The sequence below is a fragment of the Bombus vosnesenskii genome, unplaced genomic scaffold, assembly GCF_011952255.1.
Source record: "Bombus vosnesenskii isolate JDL3184/JDL3185 unplaced genomic scaffold, Bvos_JDL3184-5_v1.1 scf7180000013950, whole genome shotgun sequence".
NCBI lineage: Eukaryota > Metazoa > Arthropoda > Insecta > Hymenoptera > Apidae > Bombus > Bombus vosnesenskii.
Window position 1 is genome coordinate 62,291 of NW_022883303.1, and position 25,536 is coordinate 87,826.

At 34.7% G+C, this 25,536-nt stretch overlaps 2 protein-coding genes across 4 annotated transcripts; both read right to left on the reverse strand.

Annotated features, from left to right (window-relative positions):
- Positions 1-188: 188 nt before the first annotated feature.
- On the reverse strand, positions 189-2,780 carry LOC117239367 (peptidyl-prolyl cis-trans isomerase FKBP4). 3 transcript variants are annotated; one of them, XM_033504861.1, is made up of 6 exons: positions 2,762-2,780; positions 1,975-2,308; positions 1,781-1,901; positions 1,456-1,703; positions 867-1,376; positions 189-610 (listed from the first exon to the last, which is right to left on the reverse strand). In XM_033504861.1, the coding sequence occupies exons 2-6, from the start codon at positions 2,305-2,307 to the stop codon at positions 443-445; spliced, it is 1,380 nt and encodes a 459-aa protein (XP_033360752.1). In that variant the 5' UTR covers position 2,308; positions 2,762-2,780; the 3' UTR covers positions 189-442. The 3 variants fall into 3 exon arrangements, with proteins under 3 accessions (XP_033360752.1, XP_033360751.1, XP_033360753.1); XM_033504860.1 differs by having other exon boundaries at positions 2,612-2,771; XM_033504862.1 differs by having other exon boundaries at positions 189-621; positions 2,612-2,771.
- A 4,101-nt stretch (positions 2,781-6,881) lies between these two features.
- On the reverse strand, positions 6,882-8,223 carry LOC117239361 (synaptosomal-associated protein 29). Its single transcript, XM_033504850.1, has 2 exons — positions 7,829-8,223; positions 6,882-7,457 (listed from the first exon to the last, which is right to left on the reverse strand). Exons 1-2 carry the CDS (start codon positions 8,096-8,098, stop codon positions 6,942-6,944), a joined length of 786 nt encoding a protein of 261 aa, XP_033360741.1. The 5' UTR covers positions 8,099-8,223; the 3' UTR covers positions 6,882-6,941.
- Between the last annotated feature and the right edge of the window lie 17,313 nt (positions 8,224-25,536).

Below are 25,536 nucleotides of genomic sequence, written 5' to 3' on the forward strand. Positions count from 1 at the left end.
ACACTGCATTTATAATTATATGAAATGCAAAACATATAATAATAATAATGTAAACATTGTAATTTTGAGTATAAACTTGTAAATAAAGACCAATTACATTTGGTAAAATTACAAAATGAATTTATGTTGAATTAAATTTTGATAATTCTTGTCTTACATCTTGAATATATATAAAAAACTGAACAAGATGAGTAGTAAGAAAATTTTATTCTTTAAAAATTTTGATTCAATTACGCAAAATATGAGATTTCCTGACTAGGCTGCATATGTCACAGAATACTAATAAACTAGATAGTAAACTAAATGACATGCATTTTTGTGTGGTACTGTTGAAATAGTACTACTTGGAACACATTAGAAACCAATAGTTAACAGAATTTCATACTGGTGGTAGTTAAAACCGGGGCAGTGTAAGGAATGGAGCAGATAAATAATTAATATTTTACATATTTTGAAATTCGTCAGTACCATTAGCATTGAGCATAAGTATATTAGGATTCTCCTTTTCAAAGGCAGTTGCATCTCTACCTCCAGGTCGTTCTTCCTGCCCCCATTCACCCAAGGCCCCACACATCACATCTGGTTGATCTCGCAGCTCCTCCTCTTCCTTCTGTGACATTACTAACAATTTATGGTCAAACGTATCACGACGACGTAGAAATTTATGGTGTAGAAACTTATTATGAATATGTATTTGACTAGACATAAATTTAATCAACTTTATTGTATTCTACATATTTTTTTATTATGTATTATAATATGAATGAAACACATGCTATCAATTGTTAAGTTTATACATATAAGAGTAAAACAAAAAATTAAATACTTCCAGACTATATTATATAAGATTATTGTTTTTCACAAACCTGTTTATCTTCTTGGGCAAATTTGTCAAACATGTTTGCATACAGTTTTTTCTCTTTTGCTAATTGCCTTTTGATAAGACTATTGCAAACTCCAATTTGTTTTATAGCTGCTGTATTTTTTGGTTCTATCTTCAAAACTTCTTGGAAGTCTTTAATCGCAATTTCAGGCGATGCTAATGCGAGGTATGCTTGTCCTCTCCTAAATAAAGCTTTCTCATTTTGTGGACTTAATTTCAAAGCTTCATTACATGCATCTTTTGCTTCAACATTTTGCTCTATTTTCAAGTAAGATAAAGCCAAATTTAAATGCGCCGATAAAATAAGATTATTCCTTTCCGTTTTAAGATCTGCTTCAAAGCCATCTTCGTATTTCAAAAATGAAGTAACTTTCTTATACATCTTAATTGCTAAGTTATATTTATTCATTTTGAAATAATTTGTTCCCTTTTCTTTGTACACTTTAGCTTGTTCTATTTGTTGATGACTATTTAAGGACCAAGGTTCTACAGCCTGGAACGTGCATGGAATATGTGAATTAAAAAATAATACAATTAATTTATTATTTTACATATCTTAGTGAAATAATTACTTTTTCAAAGCTTTTTAATTCTACTGTATATTCTACAGTTGCATTTGGTGGAATGTCAAATTCAGGCTTCCCAACGTTTTTATATGCATATTTGCTTTTAATTTTTAGTTTTGATTTTTCTCCACTTTTAAAGCTCTCCAAAGCCTTCTCTACACCCTCTATAACACCACAATCTTCTCCTTCTCCGAGGGAGAATTGTACATCTCTATCTTCAAATACTTTCCCATTATATATTCCAGTTAAATGTACTGAAAAAGGAATAAGTTTGAGATAGATTATATTCAAAGTAAGAAAAAGTGAAGATATCATACACAATTATATTTACCATTTACTAAAGCTCCTTCTTGTGGAGTAATATAATCTTTTCCTTGTACAATCTGATACCTTTCAATACTACCGTTTTTTTCAGGACTTAAATCTTCTCCTTTCCAATCAATCATTTCAATCTAAAAAAAAAAAAGTAATATATTTCACAATATTAAATTTTTTATTAATTAAAGTTTTAATCTAATAACTAACTTCAAATTTAAGTGTCGCATTTGAAGGAATTTTAGGTGGACTGCCATTTTTCCCATATGCATATTCAGGAGCACAGGTCAATAGTGCAACTTCGCCCTTTTTCATAGTAGCTACCCCTATATCCCATGCTTTAATTACACTTCCTTTCTTAAGTTCAAATTGAAATGGTTCATTGCGATCCTTGCTTGAATCAAACTTTGTTCCATCCATTAAGGTACCAGTATAATGTACTATTACGTTGCTTCCAGGTGATGGAGTTTCATCTCCTATACCTTCCTTAATTATTTCTTTCTGTACACCTCCATCCTTGTTCGGAGATATGTCTATAGCCATTCTAAATTTAAAGAAAGCATAATAAATACCATGTTTCTTATTTAATGTTTTATTTCTATTTACTATTTTATACAAACAATGAGTAAGCATAATATAAAACAAAATCTTTTTAAAATTTAATATAAGAGAAAAGTGATACTAATAAGTTGAAAATTAATATTTCTATAGTTCTTAGTAAAAACGACAAATTTAATGCAATTAACTATTATAGGAATAGAAGAAAATGTACACAAATATACGTATTTATTCCAGAATATAAACGAAAGTACGTACATATGTACATAAAATGTACAAGAATACTTACTTGTATATCTTTAAATAATATCTTTGTAATAAAATAGTCCTTTACGCAATATTAAAAACACGCTAAAATAAGGCAGACGATTCTAGAAACTAGAAACTGACTGGTCTGGTCTCGCAGTTGGTTTAAAGTAATCAATTCCATAGAACCTACCAGAAATTCTAAAGCTTCGTTTCCGTATCGATTACCGACTTTTAGTTGCGGTATCTCGATTGTAATATCGATATATTTTATACGAATAAATACAAGTAACTGCGAGTAATACATTTCCTGTGAATTTATGTCTTTATTTATAATAATTAGATTATAAAAATCGTATAAACAAAATATATTTTGTTTATATATTTAACTTTATTTTATGAATAAATTATTTGTGGTTTTACCTAATAGAATAACTAGTCTTACGTATTTCATATTACTTTTATTACTACAAATTACATGAAATATAAAATAAAATATTATGTAATAAAAGTAATATATTATGTTTTATTTACATTATTTATTTTCTTATATAATTTACATATTTTTTATTAAACGAATACAGAATCTTTATGTAAATTATGTATATTCATAAAAATAAAATATTGAAAAATATAAGTCACTTATGACAAAGTGTGTATGTATATGTACAATTTATAATCATTTTATATTAAATTAAGAAAAGAAATGATAGATCGCTTCTGTTAATTGCACATAATAATGTAATGAATAAATATAACAAATCGTAAATTAAATCGAGTAGTAAGAAGAAGATTATTTGACACGAATGGAATTTTTAGTAATTATTTTTTCATTCGTTTGATATTTTTTATCGTGCTTTTCTGAAGATTTTGAACTGATTAAAATTATGCAATTTTACTGCAATTAAATTCTATGCTAACCAAATAACACCTATTTTTTAATCACTGTACAAGAGTAATATTAACACAAAACAAAGATAAAAACACGCAATTACTGTAGAAGATTACAGGAAATATAATCATACAAATATACTTCTCTGATGGTAGATAAATACTTTAATTGTATTGTACAAGTATAAATACGTAAACTTCTAGGTTACAAGAGTTTTTTTCCAATTTAAATCTCAGGATGAAGTTGTTCAAAATGCACTTGTTTCTTTGTATATTACTTTTCATTGCGGTAAGACTTTAATAATATTTCCATACTGTATTGCCATTCAATATCATAAATGACTATAGTACTGAGAGAAGAATTGAAATACTCTTAGATAACTAGAACAATTTATACAAGAGCAAAAGAAACTTATTTTTATTGCATCGTGTATGCATATAAATTTATAAAATTAAAAACTAAAATTGGCGCTGTAATTTATATGAGTATGCTGTTGTAGTTTTAATAATTATTATATTAATTCCCGAGAAATTACAAATATGATAATAATATATCGAAATGTAGTTGTTTAAGTATTTTATTCTACTGTTGTTTACGTCCCTTTTATATATCATCACTCTATCAAAAATTTCACCGGAACGATTTCTATTATTACATAGTGTTTTATACTATACAGTGGATATTATTTTGTATTATTTTTGCATAAAATCATGTTCTTTGATGAACTGAAATTTGCATTACTATTGTTTTTTATTGCAAAATATACTGTGGTTAGTTTTTAGGTTCCTCTATGAAGGTAATTAAGGTAATAAATTTATATCGTTTTACGGTTTTGCTTCGTTCCTGAAACAGTTTATCTGTAATCTTGAGGGCGTTTCATTATCATTGGTGTAATATTTTACTGATACATTCATCAAATGATTACCAAGTATATTAACCAATAACTTTATAATACTTCATAATAAAAATCTAAATTTTATAATTTCTATTGCAAATAACCCTCTTGTTATTCATTCCGTTAATAATTTTGTATATCTTAAAATCATGTGATTATGTAATATAAATAGATATTAACGCTTTTTTAAGTAAGATTATATGCGTATATTTTAATACATTAATCGATGCAACCCATAATATTTTCTAAGCAAATATTGTATTATTTATGTCAAAAATTGTAATTGTAATTGTGTATTGTAATTTTAGTAGTGCGTTGTGTAGCATAAACCTTTTTTATTGATAGGAATCCGGAATTTCTATGAATGTTCGATCTCACTTTGCTTCCCATCATGATGGTAAAGTTGGTTGTCGACGGTTAAATTTTGGAAATGGTGGTAAGTTATATTTGTATAGTAGCAAATATTATCTTTAAATTAATAACTTTCAAAATTCAATATTCACAAATTGCTAGGTGTTATTTTTAACAGTTAGTTGATTTGAATATAAAATCATTAAATACAAACAGCTATATCAATAAACATTTTAAATCTAAATACTCCTCTTTGAAAATATCAAGTAATTTATGGTAAAAGTTTTCCATTACATAATATTTAATTTATTGTGCTTATTTGCAGGTAGACAAAGCACCACCACCAGTACCACTCAACAACCTTAATGCAGAAAAACTGAGATAGATGGAATAGAAGAAAAAATAAATAACAAGATTAAATCAATAAAATATTGTAAAAGAATCATATTTTTTTGTTGAAAGTAATATATATATAATTATATATATATTGTTGTTTTTAACACGTAATGAAACAAAAATAAAAAGAAATAGAACATTTTCTTGTAGATAAATTGGACTTACGATAAATGTTATGGTTTTATTATTTGTATACCTCAATGACAGTTTTTTAATTATATTTTTCTTATATTATTAACATGATTATTTATTAATATATCAAATATACTATATGTATAAAACATTACTTATTTTTTTATCTTATATATTAAAAATGTATAAAGGTACTATATATAAGTAGAGAAGAAATTTCCTCTTTAATACAAGTATATCAAATTATACATATATAGTTATATGTGTAGAAAATGTATTAAGGAAATCAATGTTTTATCTTCAAAAGAGAAAAAAAATGATTATGGATAAGTACATGCAAATATAATACATTTATGTAGCTACAATACGTGTGTAATAATACAACATTATTAATATTATATCAAACATACATATACACATACAAAGATGACAATATAATTTAAATGAGGTCAAACAACTATAACACATTTCCTTTTTAATTTGATTTAATATCATTGGCAGTGAGATTGAAGTTGTACTTATAAACTATGAATATTTTCCTTGTTCAACTGACATACCACGTAATTAAGATATTTTTCCAGTACTAGCATACATGTTCATTTATGCTTTAAAATCTATAAATGTATTTAATCATTTTATGATTATATGGGCATTACCAAATATTTAATATATATGTATAATATATATATATATATATATATATATATATATAATATAATATAATAAAAACGAATAATTGTAGGTTTGTGTAAATAGCAATTGTAATTTGTATAAATATTTGTACATTTTCCATTATTATTAATTTTAAAGGGAAGTTCTTCTTCTTTAGATAATTTGGTTTATAATGTATTCCTATACTTATTTTTACAAAATATCTATATGCAAATTTATCCAAAGAAAATTATTCTATTACAAGCAACATAAACTGTTACATTTAAAGCAGTTTGTAGTATACAGAACATTGCTTTCAGAATTATATCTTTAAATCAATTTTCTTCAATCTATAGTAACATTTATTAATATTATATGTAATTTATTTACATTTTTTGATATGGTTTATGCACAATTATTACTGAACATTAGATTGCATCAAACTTATCTAGTTTAAACAAAAATTATTGTTTATCTAATGTTCCTAACAACAATGTTCATTGCCATAAATTTTAATGAAATGTAATATTTGAATTGTCAAAAGATACCAATTATCACTTATCCATTACAGCTGATTTTTTTCTATCACAGTATTTTGTATAATTTTTAGTTCATTGATTGATGTATAAGGTTAAAACAATATAAAAATGATTTAAATCTTAATATATTTTAAAAAATTTAAGTCTAATAAGTTTAGCAGGAAAATTAAAGATAATTTGACTTGCTGAGAACAGCAAGAAAGAAATATAATATATATTTAATTCTAAATTGAAATTTCTTATAATATACGAAGTGAATAAAAATAAAACTAATAATTGAAATAATAATTATAAGTATAGAAGTGCATTTTTTATACTTTTTTTCATAAGGTTTTACATTACTCTAACATGTATTTTACAAAATATCATAAAGTAAATATACCTTACAAAATAAATAACATATATGAAAATTTTTCAGACTAAAGAAGGCAATATTTATTATACATTCATTTAAAATATAAATGAATTTAATATACTAAGCACTTTTTAAAAATCTTATCTATTGCACATATATGACTTATTTTTTTAATAAATGAGTTAGGTCTTTATTTTGTTTCTGAAGCATAATATCTGTCTTTTCTGCTTTATCTGTTATGTTGTCGATCAAGTCATTTTGTAGATCTATTTCTTCCGACAGTCCTATTGCTAAACCTTTCAATCTAGCTAATGAACCACTCATCTCATCTAAATTTTGTTCTAATACTTTGCTCACATTATTGCTTAAAGAATTTGTTTCTATATCATTATCTAAGCCATGTAATTTTAATGCTGGACTTGTATTAGCTATATTAGTCTGTACTTGTTCTAATGAATTAGATAGAGCAGGAGATGTCATAGATTCAGAGCTAGAAGATTCTGATAATATAGTTGACGGTATTGGTGCATCCATTGATTTACCACTGAGGTAATTTTTAAGGCTTCCAAACACACTTTTTATTCCTTGGATATGTTTTTGACTAAACCTTAATGTGCTATTAATATCATCCAATCTTTTCTCTGTTCTTTCTAATTGTTCTCTCTGTCTAATGAGTTCCTGAAATAAAACAATTAATATACAACTATATATATATATATATGTAGTGAAATATATTAAAGAGAACATGCAATAAATAAATATTTTGTTCGTATCGTATAACAAATTTGACATTTTAATATATTTTATATAATTCATAAATTAATTTGTATATTTAGATAAATTAAATATTAAATTTAAATGCAGTAGTTTCCTTATAATAACAAATTATCTCTTTTATATTAAAAACAACTTAATATAGTAAATAAAAAATGGGCAAACAGGATTTACCAAATAAACATTATATAAATATTTCAAGAAATAAATCTAAATAATTATTATAGTAAGACATAAAAAAAACATATTTAATAGTGACAAATTTTTAGAATCACCTCTGCAGTAGCAGCTCCAATCTGTTCGGAATCTCTTAAAAGCGAAATAGACCTTTTTGTTGATTGTATTGTACGTTCTTCTATTTCCTTTTTTCGTTGCAATAATTGTTGACGTTTTTGTTCGAGGCCATTGTCAAAATTATTATACTGATTGTAAGTCGTAAGACCAGATCTTGGTGGTGCACTTTTTAGAAAAGTTTCGTCGTCTATATCATCCTCGAGAGAGAAGAACGGATTTTTTGGATCACTTAAATAATTTTGGCTTGCCATATTTGCAGCGTATCGCGCACTTAATAATATTGTCTTTAAATCTGCTTTAAACTCTGACTAAATCGTCCGATACAGTGACATTCGTAGACACGTAAAATCTTATACTGTGGGCTAAGTCTGAAACTACGTTATAGATGGCAGTCTACATGTAAACGTATATGTATCGCAGGCCATCACTAATTTTCAAATATTTTAATAGTAAATCAAAGTTTATACATTTTTTCTAAGAATTCGAATTATAATCCTGCTATCTTTCTGAAAAATAATTATCCTTTTTTCTTAAAAGGTATATTTTGAATTATTTTTAAATCTTAACTCAACTTATCTTAAATTAGATGTAATAAAAAATATATTGTATATAGTTCCATTTAAAATTGAGAAATGAAATCATCATAAATCATAAACTAGATCTAATATAGACCACAATCATATAAATAGGTTTGGACACTCCTATGCTGAAAGCATAGAAGGAACCGTCTGAAAACTGAGTCATGAAAAACCAACATAGAAAATAAGAAAGTTCTCGTTCTGCGCATGCGTGACTTGCTATGAATGTCTCAAACAAAGGCAGACACTCTACTTATCGCTGTCTCGCAAACACGATAACTTTATTGTTTTCCACATTAATTTTTCACGACGCAATTTTTGGACGGTTGTCCCTAACGAGTATCGAGACATATTTATACTATAACCGTAGTGTAGTCATTTTATTAAACTTTGTGTTATGCCTCATGGTAAGGCAATGAGAGTAGGAATGTTATGTATCGTCACTATAAAGTATGAAAACAAAGTAGGCAAGCCATATGTAAGTGGATGCGACATAAGAATAAAAACAGAAGGTTTCATGTGTGCACGCTGTCCCGTTCGTGATCGCTGTAACATTTGCATATTTACTGCACAAATGTGCAAATGTTATTAGGCAAGGAAACAAGAGATCTCTCCCTATGCAGAGTTCTTTCTCTATTCCTATATTGCTTTTCAGCTCTCGTACTGAGAGCGCTTCAGTTATCGCTTTCATGCACTCCATCTTTATATCTTTAAAAATCGTTGCAGTTTTGTGGCATCCCATAGCATTAATTTTAGGAACGTTATATATAAGTGCAGTGTGAATTCTGATGCGGTGAAATAAATGTATGCGGTATGAATTATATAGCAGTGTAGCAGAGGCAATGAACGGAGTAATATTGATAATAAATTCATTAAGTGTCATAATTTCTCATTACCACTAATAACTATTTAGAATAACTCGTTACTTTACACGTTTATTGTCATTGTCATTTTTCCTACATTGCCAGTACAATCTACACTTAGATAATATAGAATTGTACTTATTCACGACATATACACATTTATAATAACCTTCCGTTTGTCATATACGTATTTGTGTACTTGTCTCAGTATCCCTTTTTCCGATCGAGTGTGATGTAACGAATGAAGAAGATATTGTTAAGTGCATTCAAATGGACCGATAAAAAGTTTGGTGGCCTTGACATTCTAGTAAATAATGCTGGAGTTGCTTTTGTCGCACCTATCATCGGTAAAATATTTATTGATATCAATCTATGATGCTTTACGAATATGTTTGCATTTGTATTTTCTTTTCTTGTAATCCTTTCTCATCTCAAGTATTGTCAGTAATCATGAGTTATACAATTATTGTGCAAAATGTGTAAAATGGTTACAATAATCTAGATTTGTTTCATGCCTGTTATTTGGTGTCGGATGGTTGGATAACATTCTTTTCCAGAATTTTCCTGTACCGAACTACTATCTGTCGTAGCTTTCGTTAAACAAATAGTGTTGACCGTTAGCTGAGAAGACAGTTATGTGGAAAATTTCAAGAAATTAGCTTAGCTTTGTCATTAATATAACAGCAAAAAGATTATTTTTATTATTATACAGAATTATTTTACTTGATTAAATTAATCTTGAATTATCGGTTTACTGTTGAAGGCGTACCATAGTACGCGGAAGGAGTATTTATATACATTTGCATTAAAACATAAGCATTACAACTTTTGTTTTGTTAGACCAGAAATTTAACCATACGAACAAAACAAATAGGATCCTTTTATTTTGCAAGCTATGTGATTTTCATTTGTTGCAATCTCTGCGTGATATTTATTCTGAAAAATCGCTATCTATTAATTACCACTGATATATTTCTGACGATTAGCACTTATGCTGTGTTAAAAATGCTTTGCAATATCAAAACTTCGCTCTGCATTAGTTATGTTCTGATCGAGATTTTCTTGCTCCAAATTTTCTAAATTCATCAGATAAAAAAGTTGTTACACGTGTTTAAGGAATATTCGAAGAATTTTTAAGAAAATCAAATCTGATACAAAAAAATTGTGTTCGCTATATTCGACTGATCTTTTCAAGTAAAATTCTACTATTCTAATATCTACTATTTCAAAATAATAATGCTTTCCTAGCCATTATTTTTAAATGTCAATGTTACAAATGTCAAATATTACATAAATAATACAGTTTTACTCGCGAAATTGAAGTTTTTTTTTATCTAAACGTTGATTCTTACATATCCCAACTGTTATATTTAATTACTCTTACTAATAATAGCTTGGATATATAATAATATTCACAGATACATTTCTGTTTGTAATAACTAATCGTAAATATTCTGTTACGGACTCAAAAACCGAAGAATAAAAAAGAGTCATTGATACCAACTTGATGGCACCAGCAATTCCAGCACGAGAAGCCATAAAATCTATGAAAAAGCGCAACGCATGCGGCCATGTAATTAATATCTCCAGGTAACTTTATGTATTACATAGTAATATATTTCCTCCGTATTTTATAGGTGGTAGTATTAGTTAAATATATCTGTGGAAAATGCCGATGAATCTATTGTTCCGTTTTTCCTCTCAAATCTTAATTGTTTTTTTTAAACTAAATAAGCAGTTTTCATCTTTTATTTACAAACGGAGAAAACAAAAGCAAAACATAACTTTTATATCTAACACTACACGAACACGAAATAAACGTGGCCAAGCTGAACGTCAAAATCACGGTAACAGTTTGTTATTTACATATGTATAGTATATTATTTAATGCCATCGTTAGTCCATACGTACAGACAAGAAAATGAAAATTTTCAAAGGTGTGGGAACATTTAAAACTTAAATCTAACAGATGGCGTTGATAGCGTTGTTATTTCGATAATTAAAATTGGCTCAACAAAATTGTCTATGATTACCCATGTATTAACGTAATTCTCAATAATAAAATGGGGTCGTGCATGTACTTAAAACACAAGCAATTCTCATATCGTTTTATGTTTATATTTCAATAGAACATTAGCCCTGGAGTTCTTTAACGGATATGATAAAAGTGTTAATTGATGTAGGTTTGGGGTTGATAATTAATCGATTCATACAGATTCGATTTTTCTCTCTATATTTCTCCGCCTCGTATAACACGGTTTAACACACAGGATACACTTAGTCAATTAACACGTGGTCGACTTCTAAGACAAAAGAGCGTCGTTAAAAGTCGTACCAACTTAGCTTGTAGTAACTAGCGATCATGTCAAGTTAACTTCGCTCAACACTCCCCTTTGATCGTACGTTCTATAAGCCCCATAGCTTTGGTAAAATGCTGAGTCTTAACTCTATTTAAGCCTTTGGTGAGAATGTCAGCAACATTCTCAGGACTAGGTATATATGTATAATCTAATATTCCCTTCGATACGCAGTTCTTAACATAAAAATAACGTACTTGAACATGCTTAGAACTTTCAGCAACTACTTCATCTTTGGACCATGAAATAGCCCTGATGTTATCACAAAAAATCTTGCAAGGGCGAAGGCAATATGACAATTAACCCAACTCCCTTAACAGTAAGGAAATCCACACAGTTTCCCTTGCTGCTTCTTGCATCGCCACAAACTCCGCTTTGCATGTCGATTGAGCTATAGTTGGTTGTTTCTTGGACAACCAAGATATTGCACCACCAGCAAGTATGAAGACATACCCGCTCCTAGATTTCCTATCTACCATACAGCCCGCAAAGTCTGAATCACAAAACACCTTCAAAGGTTGTCCTGTCCTTTGGTACACTAGCTTCATCTACTCACAGTTGCGACATACATTATATGCCCCACAGTTTGTTCATACAACTTATTATCGAAGGGTTCATCATACTCAATGTCAAAACTGGCTTCACACTCCTTAGCTAGCGGTGTTGACACTCCAACCTCATGAGCAATGTCAAACAGATCCAGCATTTGACCTATCTGTACGGATTGATCAAATACGACAGTGGTACTGTTTGGCTTACTCAGATGAATGGATAGAAATTGAGTATTTGTACCCAGCATCCTAACATCTAATTTCTTCTTAATTCTAGTTTTGAACACTTCAATCTTATCCTTCGTTTCAAACACAAGAATGTCATCCACATACACAGCTACAATCAGATCTTTGGACGCATTTACATACACACACTCATACATGGGTTCAGACTCATACCTTTCAAAATACTATTGATGTACCTAAACGACATTCTCCCGGTTTGCTTTAGTCCATACAGGCTCCTTTTGAGTTTGCACACATATTAAGTCCTGTTTTTTCCTGGAACTTTAAAAAATTCTGGTTGCTCCATGTATATATACTCATCGATATGCTCGTAAGCCCACTCATTCTCTGCAAACAGAGCAAGCAGAATTCTTAGAGTTCTGCGTTTTACTATTGAACTGAAGGTTTCTGAGTAATCTACTCCATCAGGTCTCTGCCAGAATCTCCAAGCTACAAGCCTAGCCTTATATCTATCAGGGTCTCTCTTTATGACAAGCATCCACTTACAGTCTATAACATTTCTGTTCAAAGGTCTTTGCACAATGTCCCACACATCTTTATTTTTCAGATTGTCTAACTCCTTTATTATTGCATCAGTCCACTTTTGAGCATCTGGTCTCCTCAGGGCTTCGTACACATTCACGGATACATACATGCTTTGAGTTTTGCAAACGGTTACAACATGAGCGCAACTATCACACGTCTTTGGCTTATGTAATCTTGCCGACCTCCTGGTCACAGTCGGTACACTAACAACCTCCCCCCGATTATTCTCACTCATTAAATTGTCCATGAAATAGTCAGCCTCCCCTTCATTGTTTTTGCCATCACTTTGTATTTCAACGTCAGTCTGGTCAACTCCCCTTCCAAATTCAAAATCTTCTACGTTCCATATCCATTCTGAGAATCTCCTTTTTATATTACTCGTATCCATCTTAATACTCTTGTAGGGAAACACATTCTCCTCAAATCTGACATGACAAGATATTATTACTTTCTTGGTTTTTGGCAGATAGATCCTATAACCCTTGACCTGTCGGTCGTAACTTACAAATATCCCTTCATCTGCCCTGCTATTAAATTTTCGTCCGCTTGGGCTTCTCAGGTACCAGACTGTGCACCCAAATACTCTCAGTCTGTTGATCTCCCCTTGGATGTCGCATCCCTTACCTTTCCATAGTTCCAATGGGATCTTGTCTCCGATAGCAGCGAATGGGAATAGGTTCCTTATGTGACACGCAGTGTTCACTGCCTCTCCCCACAGATAGTCAGGGAGCCCTGATTGGATGAGTAAACACCTAGACATCTCACCCAGGATCCTATTTGCTCGTTCGGAAACTCCATTTTGCTTAGGGTTCCTAGGGACGGTCTTCCTGTGTAAGATGCCTTTCTCCTTCAGGTAACTTTCAAAATTTTCCCCCGTATACTCACCTCCATTGTCAGTTTGGAGGACACTTATTTTGGACTAGTATAGAGCCTCCACTTCCATCTGGTATTCCTTGATGCAATTAAGTATTTCGCTCTTCCTGCTAATGATCCTAACGTACATGAAATGAGAGGAATCATCAATGAAAGTCACAAAGTAATAACCTCTGCCTAATGACATACACTGAGCTCTGGCACTAACATCGCTGTGAACAATCTCTAAAGGGCGTTGACACATGTGGTGAGCTGTCCTCGGAAATGGCATTTTTGTCATTTTTCCTTTCACGCAGACTCTACATAGTTCCTCATGTTTCCTCGAGTCCTCCTTCACGCTACTTACAGAGATTTTTCTCATTGCATTTCCATGCGGGTGACCTAATCTCCCGTGCCACGATACAATACTCTTGTATGCCTTTGCCTTAATGACCTTAATGCCTTCGTCATCGTTCTCAGGCTCCTCCTGATCGTTTTCCACGGTGACGTTTGCTACGTGCCTTTCAGATGGTATTGTCTCTAGGTAGTACACACTGTCTCCTACTCTTGAGTTGAATACAACGTCTCCATCATCATGTGTTCCAACGGCCTCATCCCTCGTACACACTGTGGTGACACCCTTCATTGCCAATTGCCTGATCGAAATTAGATTCACATCTAATTCAGGCACCTATAGAGCGTTCGACAAGGATAGGGTCCAACCGCCACAGGATTTAGTTATCTTCACAACGATCGTTCTCTTTCCTTTAACCTCCAGGTATCCCTTGTCAATTTTGATCTGTCCGGTTGCAGGCGTGGAGTCATATGATTCGAGGACCCCGAGTCGAGGTAACTGATCCTATCTCTTTCCATGTGGCTGATGGACGATGAAGCTAACGTAGAGAGAAGTCTTTTGGATCTCGATTTGTCTTCTGATTCTCTCTCCTTCTTGCTGTCTTCTTGTCTCCTTTTCTCCCTTTGGTTTTTCTCCTCCTTATCTCCCTTCCCTTCTTGGTACTGGTACGAAATGTGGCCCCGTTTTCCACATTTGTAGCACTTCTGGTCATTTGGGTCTCTGTGCTTTGGCTTCGCGCCATCTTTGTTCTGTTGAGGCTTGGGCCTCCATTGTTTCCAGGCCGCCATTGCGCTGTTTTTCTCGGCCGAGTCCGCAGCCGCATCGATGCTTCTTTCTTCGAGTAGAAGATCGGATTTCACGACCCTCGCGGTTAGATCCTTATCGATCCTTGTTGCTCTGAGGTACGTCGCGTAATTTGTATTTGTAAAATATTAATTTTTGGTAAGAAAATATACACACTTTTTGTTTAAATTCAATATTTTGTCCAATATTCGTTATTTCTTATCACTTCAGTACATCTTCTTGGCATAGAATCTATTAATTTTTTACATTGATCTACCGTAATATTACTCCAAGCTGTTTCAATTGTAAAGTTCATTTAAATTTTTCGCTTTATAACCTTGTACTGTCTTTTTTATTGTTGAGGTTATTCGGTGTGTAAACAGAGAAAACACGTGGATAAATTGTAAGGTAGAAAAATATATTTAAATAGAAGTGTAATAAGTAAAAATACAATTTGAGCTGGTCCAGATCCGCACGCTAGCTGTGTTACCTAATAACTGAAAACCCCGAAGCCAACATCGCCTGTCTACTGTTTATGGCCTGACTTCGTCGCAGTCTTTTGTCTACGCGCTGTCGATGGCTTCAGTGCTTGAGAAAACTAAAAAGGACCAGATGTAGAGTTTTCTTAGAAGTGGTAACCACTTCAACATTTATGATGCTCCATAAATTCTCGATTGGATTAATGTCTGGTGATTACGACGGCCACGGCAACACGGTAACATTTTCTTCTTCAAAACACTATTTCACAACCCGAGCCGTGTGCTTCGGATCATTATCATTTTGAAAAATAAAATCATCCATTCAGTATGTCCATGTATTGAAAACGATCCGTAATTCCATTGATACGACATATCGGACTAGGACTACCTCGAGAAAAACACGCGCACACCATAACGTTCCCAACACCATGTTTAAGAGTTTTTAAAACGCACTGTGTTTTCAAACTTTCGCCAATTCGACGTCTAACATGCCGTATCCCGTCAGAAGAGACGCGATTGAATTTCGATTCGTCTGAAAACAATAACATTTGCCAATCTTCACTTGTCCAATGCTTATGAGCTTTAGTAAATGCAAGTCGTCTTTTTCGATTCCTAGAACTCAGTAGTGGTTTTTTTGGGGGTTTTCGTCCTCTTAAGTTAAAGTCTTCTAATCTTCTCTTAACAGTTCTAGCACTAATTTGTGTATCGTTTTTATAGTTTATCTCCGCAGCAATATTATTTGCACTACGAAAACGATCCTTTTCGCTCAATCGATGAATCCGGTGATCCATTTTTGGCGTTGTTTTCTGTAGTCTTCCGTTTTTTGGTTGATCGCAATACATGCCTGCCTTTAAAAATTTATACCAAGCTTGCTTATAAGCCGTTTTTGACCTGTTCACTATATTTCCTATTTCGGTGAAGTTTTTACTTTGCTTTCACAGCCTTACGATTTGTTCCCTTTCGTTTTCAAATAAATTCTTTCATTTACCCATAGTCTGTTTCTACCTAAATGAATTTTAAGGAATAAAAGGTACACTAAACAATGATTTTCACATTCCAGAATCAAAATGTTCAAAAACTGTACTCATATTCAGGTTTTACACAGATCGACTTAAACTAATGCCCACTGTTTACAAGTGCTAAGCGGTAACTAACTGTTATAACTCCTATATTGTTTGTATTTGACAACTGACGGTCTGAGGTTACGAAAGTTAAGCATACAGCTATATTATTCCAAAGAGAAAACCCAATAGAAGAACAATATGCGTATAAGATGTTTGTAATCCGGTTTACAAATCATCGTCTTAAACTTCTGTCCGCCACTGTAAGTGTCAGAATAAGTTGAGGGATATCTTGGTAAATATTCGATTAGCATTCTATATTTAGGTTATTTCCACTATTACGTTATTATATTTTATGCAAAGAAACGGAAGAATCATGAGTGCGATTTTGAATCTTCAATGCAAAATGATAAAAGTAGGATGTTTGGAGAAATAAAACATTCTACGCTTTATTAAACCAATTGTTCTATTTAATAAATGAGAAAAATTCGGAAAAGGACGTTTTATTTTTCATTCTAAATTAAATATTATCTCGTTATGCAAAAAGCGCGCACAGTCGGCTTAGCCTACATATACATTAAGATTTTTTTTTTTCATAGGCGCCCGCGCCCTCCGAGGAGAGAGCGCCGGGTAGTGTCGGATTCGTACCGGCTAAAACCTCTACGGTGGTCGTCCTGAGGATTGGTAGGAGAGCCCCGGGACCATCGTTTCATATTGCTGCTGGGGCACTCCTTCGTCTTCTCCCTGATGATGTAATCGGGAGTCATCCTTGGTTGATTGGGACGTTAGGAGGGACCACTCTCGGCGCGCTCCTTTGCGAGCATGACTTGCTCGCAGCAGGGATATACATTAAGATTGAAACTTTGAAAAAGAATATTAATTGCCAGGTCTCACCCAGTGGAAGTGTACTACACCTGCTCGAACTCCCAAACCCACACACCTTCCATTATGTTTTTATTTACCGTTTGGATTTTAATTGAATACTGTTGTTTTTGCTAACTTCTCCCTTCTTTTCTTTTTTTTCATTGAGTATATCAGTTGTGTGTTGGCTGTACCTAGTAGTTTTGCACTTCGCGACACATGCTGTTTGTCATAAAATAATAAAATTTATGACAATGAATTAATATTAAATCTTTGAAACTTATGACATTATTACACACACTTTTTCGTATTGGTCCAAAGATCGCCGATCAGCGACCACCTTGATTCCTGAAACTGTTTACGAACGACGATGATAAAATACACGTGTCAAAATACTATCGTGCAAGTACTTGTGTTATATTTAGTTCGGAAATAATACTTATTTTTTTTTGTCGATATTTTAAACTATCATAAATATGTAGTAATTGATTGCCTGTAAAATTTAGTGCCTGTAAAATCTACTGCTCTCTATCCATTTCCTCTCCTATGTACATCGCCTTTACAGTTTGCGCATGCATTCTATTTTGATATTCTTATGATCTTCGAAGTTTTGGGGCGTTCTGTAATTAATTTTAATGATGCCATGTATTTTTCTTTGCAGTTCCCCGTAGTGTGAATTTTGGCGCGGTGAAATGAATGTTTTGAACGAGCAAAACAATTTGACAACAAATTCATTGATTAAATATCATAGTTACCAATTGTCATTTATAACTGTGATAACTCCATTTGCCATGCGCACTTAGATAATACATAATTATACTTATTTATTCACGACATATACTCATGTATAATAATCTGTTGTCTATCATATACGTATTTGCGTATTTCTCTCAGTATCCAAAGAAAATCTTTCTAACCAAATGGCCCCTCGATTTCGCATCGGCTTAGTGAGGAAGACAATAGCCTCTGCTAATTCCTGATTTCGTATGAGGTTTGCTAAAGATTACAGTTCTCTGATTTCGCGTCAAGTTTTCCTGTATTTACACAAGCCTTATGAAAGTTTCCCGATTTCCTGTTAGGGTCATTGTCAAATCCGCTAACAGCTCCATGTTCTTGCATCAAGATCGATTGTTCTGTTTCTCCTAGTGACACGCTGATTTCGGATCGAGTTTGTTCACCAACATTGAATCTCCTTCGGCTTCTTGATATTTGTGCCAAGAGCGTCTGCACACGACTTCATGTTAGAAGCGCTCTGACCGCGCCTCAAGTTCATCCTCGCAAACAATCCAGAATTTGTTATGCGCTCTCTAACCTTGGCAACATAACTGCTGATACAATTGCAACCGTATTTCATAAAATACCATGTCACGGTGCTCGCAGTCTTGGCCTGTAACACTCATATTTATGAATATAAATGCCAGCAGAAGTGAAAGCTGAAGGGGATATTCTGGTCTGGAAATTTGAAAAAATCGAAATTTTTTTTTTTCATATTTCCTAAGTTTAGACATTCAAGAATATGCCCTTAAAAGGATTTTTCGAAATTTCAATTATTTTATGAGTTACAGCCATTTTTGTGACGCAGCATCTGCTCCGGTCCGACTGGGACCAATGTACAATAAACGGTAGACGCTGCCCGAGTACCTACGTATGAAAACCCTCATAAAATCATTACTGTATTTTATACCTTTTTTAAGGTATTTTTAATCCAAGGCCAAAAAACGTATTTTGTCGGAATTTTTTCGTCTTAGTACTTATTTCAAGTTAGTTTCTTGCCAGCCTTCAAGTAACGTGTACGTGCTAACTCTGACAACGTTTTATAAATATTTAAAGTAAAAATTGTTTTATATATTGAGATTTTAAAGTAAAATGGATAGAAAACATTCAAAATTCTGCTCTAAACGAGCATGTAGAGTGAAGAAGAGAAGATTTTCCGATATCAACAAGATACCAGTTTCATTAGTGCATCTGCAGCAAAATTGAGAAGTTCGCAAGAAGAAGAAGTTTTAATTAATAACAATTACGGCTATTGTATTTTAGAATTTTTCTCTGTTTTCCTCGTCTCCATGAAAGAACTTCGGAGAATAAGTATTTTGAAGTAGAGGAAGGTTTCTTGTATGGAGCAGATATCGCCGATTAAAAATATGTCAGTTCGCTGTGGAGTGCCGAAGCGTGCAGACGTGTCTCTAGTGCCCAGCGTAGTTCGAAAACAACACGTGTCGCCCAACCGTCGAAAGAGAACACAGCTAAGTGTCCCTTACCCTTTAGGGAGAAGAAAATCCCACGCACATAACCCCAACCCGAATACTAGCCTCACAGCCTCACGACTAGTTGTTCATTCCGAATTAACTAGCTCGATGATGGCCCAGCAACCGCGACCAGGCTCTCCGGAGCAGACTCGCAGCTACCCCGTGCTACCCCCCCGTGGCAGAAGTGTAGCAGAACTCTCCGCACTAACGACGCTAACACTACAAAGAAAAGGAAAATAGAAACAGCAACGCAAATAAACACACACAACAGGTTCGCCATATTGGAGTTCTCAAACGACGCCATGGAAATCGTAGAACCGCCACCAAACCAACACTCACAGAGAATCCCTCCTCCCCCACCAATATTTGTGGACGACGTCATCGACATACAAACAATGATTAAGTCCCTAGAGAGAGATATCAGCAAGGAGGAATATAACCTTAAGATAAGCAACAACAAAGTAAAAATACTACCGACGAACCCACAAGCTTACAGAAAACTCACCAAGACACTCAGGACCCTGAACGCCACCTTCCACACCTACCAACTCAAACAGGAAAGGCCTTTCCGGGTGGTCCTACGAAACATCCACCACTCAGCAGACATAAATGAACTCAAATACGAACTCTCAAAACTCGGCCACGAAGTCATCAACGTAAGTAATATAAGGCATAGAGTCTCGAAAGACCCGTTATCCTTATTCTTCCTAGACATTAAACAAAAGCCGAACAATAAGGAAATCTACAACATCAGTCGCCTAATGAACGCGATAGTAAAGATCGAACCACCGCTCGTGAAAAAAGAAATAGTGCAGTGCAAAAGGTGCCAAAGGTACGGTCATACGCAGAAATACTGCAACCATACTTTCCGCTGCGTTAAATGCGCAGGCACTCACTCCACTGACCAGTGCGCCAAATCACCGGAAACCCCAGCGAAATGCATCCACTGTCAAGGGGACCATCCTGCCAACTACAAAGGCTGCTCAGCCTATAAAACACTATACACAAACAGGTACCCTAAACTCAGAGCAAAAGAGGTAGCCAACCAAACACCCAGCCCGCCGAAATTCACGACTACCCCAACCCCCTCAACCAACCAAACACCCAGTCCTACCAAATTCATCTCCACCTCAACCTCCTATGCCCAAGCAGTACAAGGCATCCAAAATAACCCGAACAGCCAAAGGAACCTTCCCCAAAACAGTGTCCCCAACCCACCTAACGCAGACAACTCCTCAAGGCTTGAAAAGCTAATAGAGAAACAATCGGAGCAAATAAATCACTTGCTATCGCTACTAACACTCATCGTGGAAAAATTAGCACGCCCCGACTCAAAATAAAACCAAGGCGCATAGCACTCTGGAACGCCAACGGTCTAGCGCAACACAAACTTGAACTAGAACTTTTCTTAAAACACCAGCAAATCGACGTAATGCTCGTATCGGAAACCCACTTCACCGACAAGAGCTACCTGAAAATAAATGGTTACAAATTCTACCATACCCAACACCCCAGCGGAAAGGCCCACGGTGGCACCGGAATAATAATCAAAGCAAGTATTAAGCACTACGAACTCCCATCATTCCAGAAAGACTACCTCCAAGCAACAAACGTAGCAATAGAAGACTGTCATGGCTCAATCACCACCTCAGCAGTATACTGCCCTCCCAGACACTCCATCGCCAAAGAAGACTTTGATAACTTCCTGGACACCCTGGGCAACAGATTCATAGTTGGAGGAGACTATAACGCCAAGCACATCCAATGGGGCAGCAGACTGGTTACAACAAGAGGCAAAAACCTCTTAAACAGCATAATAAACAACAACCTCAACTACCTCACCACATACGAACCCACATACTGGCCCACTGACACCAACAAAATACCCGACCTTCTGGACTTCTTCATAACTAAAAATATCCCATCAAGACACGTCCAGATCAACTCCTCGGCTGATCTCTCCTCTGATCATTCTCCCGTGATAGCAACAGTCAGTTCAACAATCATCGAGAATACACCTAATGGTTCCATTCACAACCAACACACCAACTGGCAGCTCTTCAGAGAAGTCTTTACACACTCAACCTCAGCCTTCACCCCACTAAAAACAAAGGAAGATATCGAAGCAGCCACGGAATACTTAAACACGAGCATAATAAACGCAATCCGCCTCTCCACACCGACAAAGCCATCTAACAGCAAACAAGAATATCCCCAATACATACTAAAAAAAATAGCAGAAAAACGTAGACTAAGAAGAGTATGGCAGACCCATAGAACACCGGAGGACAAACGCAAACTTAACAACGCAACTAGAAAGCTATCCAGAACCTTAAGAAACTATAAAAACGACTGTTTCCATAAATACCTCGCCAGCTTATCCCCCACAGCCGACGCCAACTACTCACTATGGAAGGCCTCCAGGAAACTCACACGCCCCCCACAAATAATCCCACCTATCCGCCGTCCGCAAGGTGGACGGGCGCGAAGCCCTATAGAAAAAGCCGACCTGTTTGCAAAACACCTGTCAAAAGTATTCAAACCCCATTCCCCCCAAGCCGCCGCGGACGTTACTGAATACCTGCACACCCCTTTCCAAATGTCCCCTCCTATCGAACCCTTCTCCTCTGCTGAGACTATAGAAACAATCAGTCGCCTAAACCCCAAGAAAGCAGCAGGACACGACCTAATAGGCAATAGAGCAATCAAGGAACTTCCCATAAAAGGGATAGCACTCATCACATCGATTTTTAATGCTATCCTTCGCTTTGAACACTACCCTAAGGCCTGGAAAATCTCATTGATTACCATCATCCCTAAACCCGGTAAACCGATATACGAAACCAGCTCCTATCGCCCAATCAGTCTTTTACCTACCCTGTCCAAACTATTCGAGAAGATGCTCACGAACCGACTCCTTCCAATCCTAGAGAACTTGAAAACACTCCCAGATCACCAATTCGGCTTCCGAAAACATCATTCTACAGTAGAGCAAATCCACCGCTTAACTCATACGATCAGCCAAACACTCGAAAAGAAAAAATATTGCTCAGCGGTTTTCCTAGACATCCAACAGGCATTCGATAAAGTATGGCATGAAGGGCTACTATACAAACTTAAAAAGATCCTACCCCACCCCTACTACTCCATCCTAAAATCTTACCTAACCAATAGACAATTCATGGTTAAATACCTAGACGCCACTTCCGCAACATTCCCAATAGAAGCCGGCATACCCCAAGGTAGTGTCCTCGGACCCCTACTGTACTCCATCTACACTGCCGACCTACCTATATCAAACGATATAACAATAGCGACATTTGCAGACGACACAGACGACGGTAATAGCCTCATCCACTCTCCAGCGAAGTCTCGACTCCATGGAAAAGTGGTTTCACAAATGGGGCTTCAAAGTCAACGAAAAGAAATCCTCACATGTAACCTTCACGCTCCGAAAACAAACCTGCCTCCAGGTCACCATCAACAATGCAACAGTTCCTAGCAGGGACACAGTCCGATACCTGGGCATGACCCTGGACAGGAGACTAACGCGGAAGACACACATCTCAGATAAAAGGAAGCAACTAAAGGACAAACTAAAAAAACTCTATTGGCTCACGGGCCGACGCTCCAAACTAAATATACAGAATAAAATTACCCTCTACAAGACCGTAATAAAACCTGTCTGGACCTACGGAATCCAACTATGGGGAACAGCAAGTAACTCCAACATTGAAATACTCCAACGCTTTCAATCGAAAACGCTAAGGTCCCTAATTGACGCACCTTGGTATGTAACCAATGAAACAATACACCGCGACCTCAAGATACCCACCGTCAAAGAGGAAATAGCAAAATATAGCGACAGATATAGCAAAAGAATCAACAAACACCGAAACCCCCTAATCACTGGACTACTCGATACGATGGACCAGATTTGCAGGCTGAAGAGGCACTACCCGCTAGACCTAAACGTTAGATTCATTTAATTATCCAAATTAAGCATATGCACTAACTTATAATACTTATAAATTATACCTATCTATAATAAGTATTAATTTATTGTAAATAAACAGCCATGTCACTGCGCCACGCCAGAAAAATTACTGAAAATTCTCAACGCGAGAATTGATTGTAATTTCAACAAATAAATAAATAAAAAAAAATATTTGAAAAGTTCCAAAGACAGAAATTTGATAGAGATATTACATATACAAGGTGTTCGGTAACTGAAAATACAATCCAGCAATTCTAATAGTAAATTTCGTATTGAATTGATTCAACTTCCACTTGTGCTCTTGTATCCATAAATATGAGTGTTACAAGTTAAGACTGTGAGCACCGTGATACGGTATTTTATGAAATACGGTTGCAACTGTATCAGCAGATATGCTACCGAAAGTGATGCAAAGTAAGGGATCCTATGATAAGGTTAGGATTATTGTCTGCGAGGATGAATCTGATGCGAAGTCATAGCAGCTCTAGGAAAGGTCACGCGCGAGCTGTTACGTCGCGTAACACTCTACCTAGACCAGGCCACACACCGCGGGCAAGATGGCAACCAGATGTCTTCGGATACTCACTGCGTACCCTCAATAGTCTCAAGTATCTTCCATAAATCTTAGGAATTTCCTAGCCGAGGTCCTTCAAACTGAACAAACGCCTGTTTCCGAAGCATTTCTAAAGACCTTTGTCTACTACGGCTTGACAAGGGAAAGTTGGTTTTTCTCACGTATGATGCAACTTTCCTCCCACTAACCACTTTCTCTCGAGGGCGGTTAAGACCCTCCGTTTAACCAATTAACAACGAAGACTATTTCCCTCACTCACTTAGCCAAAATCGTCACCAACAAATCCGATGGTCCCGTGCGCTAGACACACCCATCCTTAGCTTTCCTCCGCCACAGCATCGTCTCCGAACATCACTGATTTTACATCCTTCGAACAATCAACATCCTTCGACCGGGTATACACACCCGCAGATCAGTCACTCACTCATCTCGTACATACGCACCAGTGTAACTATCCTCGTTATAAGTTGTGGAATAAACGGTGAAATATAACTTACTACTGTGTCATATTCATTCAACCACCTCTGTTATCCTAACCGAAACAGGGGAACGACTACTTCGCGGCGTCGATTCACCGAATCGTAGCGAGAATTTACGCCTCTCGCTGACGCGTTTTCCTCGCGACCACGTCTCTCCGCGAACGGTCGTAACAAAATTTATATTCACTTATTTTTGCGTTTCGCAATTGTCACGTTTACCGATGACTTTCAAATATTAAGAGTGAATACAACAAGATACGCATGAGGCACTCGAATAAAATACACTTTATGTTGCAATCTTAATTAAAAACTATATCGGAGTCGCATGTACGACACATTACTCAAGATTTTAAGTAAATCTACAATTATAAAGTAACAACAACTTGTACTCGTCATTCTATTCGATTAAAATAAATAAGAAGAACGCTTATAACACTAAAATTGCCAAAGTAATCGAAATGTCCAGCTCATACTGATTCATCGCTATTTTATAGCTGTGGTGCTCGATAAGTATTGTAAGTCTCTTTTTGTAACATGACTCAGTTATTATAAGCAAAAACATGTAACAACCACTTATGCAGAATAAGTTTTCGGGATCTTATGGAATAGAGTGCTATTTTTGTATTGCATTTTATTTTTTATTTGTTATCAATATAAATATAAATAAGGTAACAATGAATATAAAGAATACCATAAATGGAGGTATAAAACTAGCCTTTCATTTCGACAAATGTTCGTTCCTGAACATCGATAATTGATTAGAGTTTGTACTTAGCAACTGCAGCCGCTGTAGATACCTAGTACTTGTCTTTGTAGTGGATTGCTTTGATTATTTACATCGATTAATCATGACTACTCAACTTGTTGAAGGAGGAGGGGGAC